The sequence below is a fragment of the Magnolia sinica genome, chromosome 3, assembly GCF_029962835.1.
Source record: "Magnolia sinica isolate HGM2019 chromosome 3, MsV1, whole genome shotgun sequence".
NCBI classification, from domain to species: Eukaryota; Viridiplantae; Streptophyta; class Magnoliopsida; order Magnoliales; family Magnoliaceae; genus Magnolia; species Magnolia sinica.
The window spans coordinates 91,843,450-91,846,354 of NC_080575.1; the positions used below are offsets into that span (position 1 = coordinate 91,843,450).

At 43.9% G+C, this 2,905-nt stretch overlaps 1 protein-coding gene across 1 annotated transcript; it reads right to left on the reverse strand.

Moving 5' to 3' along the window:
- Positions 1 to 513: 513 nt before the first annotated feature.
- Positions 514 to 2,585, reverse strand: LOC131238969 (cytochrome P450 71AU50-like). Its single transcript, XM_058236544.1, has 2 exons — positions 1,600 to 2,585; positions 514 to 558 (listed from the first exon to the last, which is right to left on the reverse strand). Exons 1-2 carry the CDS (start codon positions 2,539 to 2,541, stop codon positions 514 to 516), a joined length of 987 nt encoding a protein of 328 aa, XP_058092527.1. The 5' UTR covers positions 2,542 to 2,585.
- Between the last annotated feature and the right edge of the window lie 320 nt (positions 2,586 to 2,905).

The following is a 2,905-nucleotide window of genomic DNA, read 5'->3' on the forward strand; positions in this document are numbered from 1 at the left end:
TTTTTTTCATGGTGGCTGCAGCCACACAGCAGCAAGAGTTGGGGCTTTAAACCCAACATTATATACCTTAGAAGGAAATAACATAGTAGGGATTTTGATAGTATGAGAATATGTAATTTTGATAGGGATTCATTTGATACTTATTGCTGCCTGTGATGCTTGAGGCACATGCGCTTAGAAAGTGTCCACACAGCAAATATTAAATTGAATTAAATCGATTAAATTATAAAACCCACTTTCGCCCGGCTATAGGCTAGATATCAGATTTGTTGAGCAATCCTAACCTCGGAATCGTGGATATTGGTTTCTTGAAAATAAAATCATGACATATTATTATTTTTAACCGTCCAATAAATTTCTGGCTATCTAATACTTACATGATCTGAATAGGAGTAAGTTCTGGTTTATAATAACTTAGATGATCCGAACAAGGTTTATAATAAATCTAAACTGTTACCCTTAATTTGGACGGCTCAAGCCAGAGTATCAAAGTATTTTCAGTTTTATAGGCATTCACGTTGAGGGAACAAGGTAGACAATTGGCGCATCACCATCACCCTGCCACGTGTACATCAGTGAGTTAGATGGAGTCCCATGCAAGCATTGTTGTCTCCGAATATCTGTGGACCTCGTTTATGCTAGCATGGGCATAGACGGTTCAAATCTAAATATTGATCCATCTAGCTATACGGGTCATATGATATTATCGCAGGCAGTCTCGTGTATTTTGTGCATCGACTCCAACCAGAAGGGTTGCACCTGCGGCAGGCAAAATGCATGTCCAAGTCAGCTCATGAGCTAAGGGATCAGGTCCTGTCCCAAGCCAGCTCATGATCTAAGGACTAAGGATTGTGCTGGCCAGATCCCATTCACAATTCAAAAAACTACTTGGACTCAAGGGTTCACCGAATCAGGTTGACTCAAAGTCTCGACTCAATGCTTAAAAATTAAATTAAATATATTTTTAAGTAATAAAAATGTCAAAACCTAATAGTTCATGTTTGTTTGCAGTTGGTGAGAGCCCTGCTTTTCTATGAGGAGATCTAGGTTGGCACCCGAGTCACTGCAACTCGACCCAGTTGAGGCCGAGTCTGGTGATTCATGGACATATTGGACACGAGTCCCGTATGAACCGAGTTCACTGGACAACTGAGATCAGAGACTTAACTGAGTCGAGTTGAGTCAGCGATGTTTGGAGTCAAAACACCGAGTTTTTGTACCGGGGTCAACCCGCCAATGTTAAATAAGTTAGGCCAAGCCAAGCCTTCTTGCTGGTCCTTTTAGGAAGACAAAAACAGTGGTCTAGCCCAATTACTTACTGGATGTCTGGATCAGATTCTAATCTAGGAGCCTAACCCCAAGATGGCCAGACTCGAGCGAAGAGGGGCAACCCTTGCAACACTACCACTAAGTTACAAGGTGGCTACCTACAGTGATCCAAACCGTTCATTTGGTGGACCTGCCCATGGATGGACCATAAGTAAAGGTTCATACAAATCAACGGCCACTATTTCGATGCGTCTAAAAGCAATAAATAAATAAATAAAATTTGAGAGAGAGAGAGAGAGAGAGAGAGGGGGGGGGGGGGCATTTTCTTACCAAGATTAATGCCTTCATATTGCTACGATCGAATTGGAACTCATTCTCTTCGGATTCCATGAAGGACAACATAGAGTCGATGAAATCCCTATCACGCTTCCCGTTGCGGTCCGCCACATGCTCGTCGATGATCTTCTCAAAGAAGTCATCGAAAACCTTACGGATTGCCACTACACGGCGACGTAGACCTTGGAGATCTAATCTCCCAACATAGGGAATGTAATCGGCTATGTTGAAAGCTCCTACTATAGCCGACAGGTCATCGATAACTCCTTTGAACCCCCTCTTATCAAAACTCTCATCGGTATACTTCTTTCCAAGCACCGTTCTACATGTCACGCTGGTGCTGAGAGACGACACCTTCATGGTGAGGTCGACCATTTCATGGGTCTGGGCACTGTCTTTGAGTGACTGCACTAGGAGAGCCAGCTCTTCTCTCCTCATGGGTCTGAAAGAGTCTATCATGAGGTTGCTAAGCAACCTCAGTGTACATAATTTGCGTACATTTCGCCAGTATGGGCCATACGGTGCATCAGCTAAGCCCTTTCCATCATAAGAAGTGATCATCCCAACCTCAGTGATTGGCCTACTAGAAAACACCAGATCGTGCGTCTTGAGGAATAGCTGGGCCGCCCGGGGGGATGATACGATCACAGTGGGAACTTGTCCCAGTCGCATGAACATGATCGGGCCATACTTCTTGGCTAATCTATGGAGATCACGGTGAGGGAGCGGGCCCAGCATATGAAGGTTTCCAATGATGGGAATCCCAGTTGGCCCAGGGGGCAACCTGGTGTTGCTTCCTACACTGGTGGGCCTATCCCCTTTCCCTTTCATTGAACGGCGGAGATAAACAAAGGACCATAACCCTCCTAGTGCTACCATGAGAATGGCAATCAAGGAAGGCATGGGAGGCATGGCGTCAGACAAGATAAGATTCATATCTTTGTAGTTCACTTGAAGAAGCCCTGCGCTTACACCTTTAAATAACAAATGTAATGAGAGGTTGTCCTTTGAACGCCCTACAAGTTTCTTTTGTGATAATTTTATCTATTTTTCTGCAGTTGTCAACGTTGGGGGATAACAAGGTTTAATTTAACAAGGGGAAGTTGACTGTACTCACCTCGAAGTTTGGGCAAATTACCTAGAACGCTACAACACTCCACATATTCCCAGAAGGGCCTTCTGACAGCTTTTGAAGTTTATTTCGGCGAAAATGCCCCTGACCTTAGTTCAGTAGTTGCATGGTTTTCTAGAGACTAAGAAGTTACGTAGTATTTAATGCTAGTAAAGTAATGTGTACGGA

What these genes read in the sequence shown, in the direction of transcription:
- LOC131238969 (XM_058236544.1), bottom strand. Translation starts at nt 2,541, where the DNA reads ATGAATCTTATCTTGTCTGACGCCATGCCTCCCATGCCTTCCTTGATT. An exon ending in ATATGAAGGCATTAATCTTG is followed by an intron (nt 559 to 1,599) that starts GTAAGAAAATGC and finishes TACACGTGGCAG; the next exon opens with GGTGATGGTGATGCGCCAAT.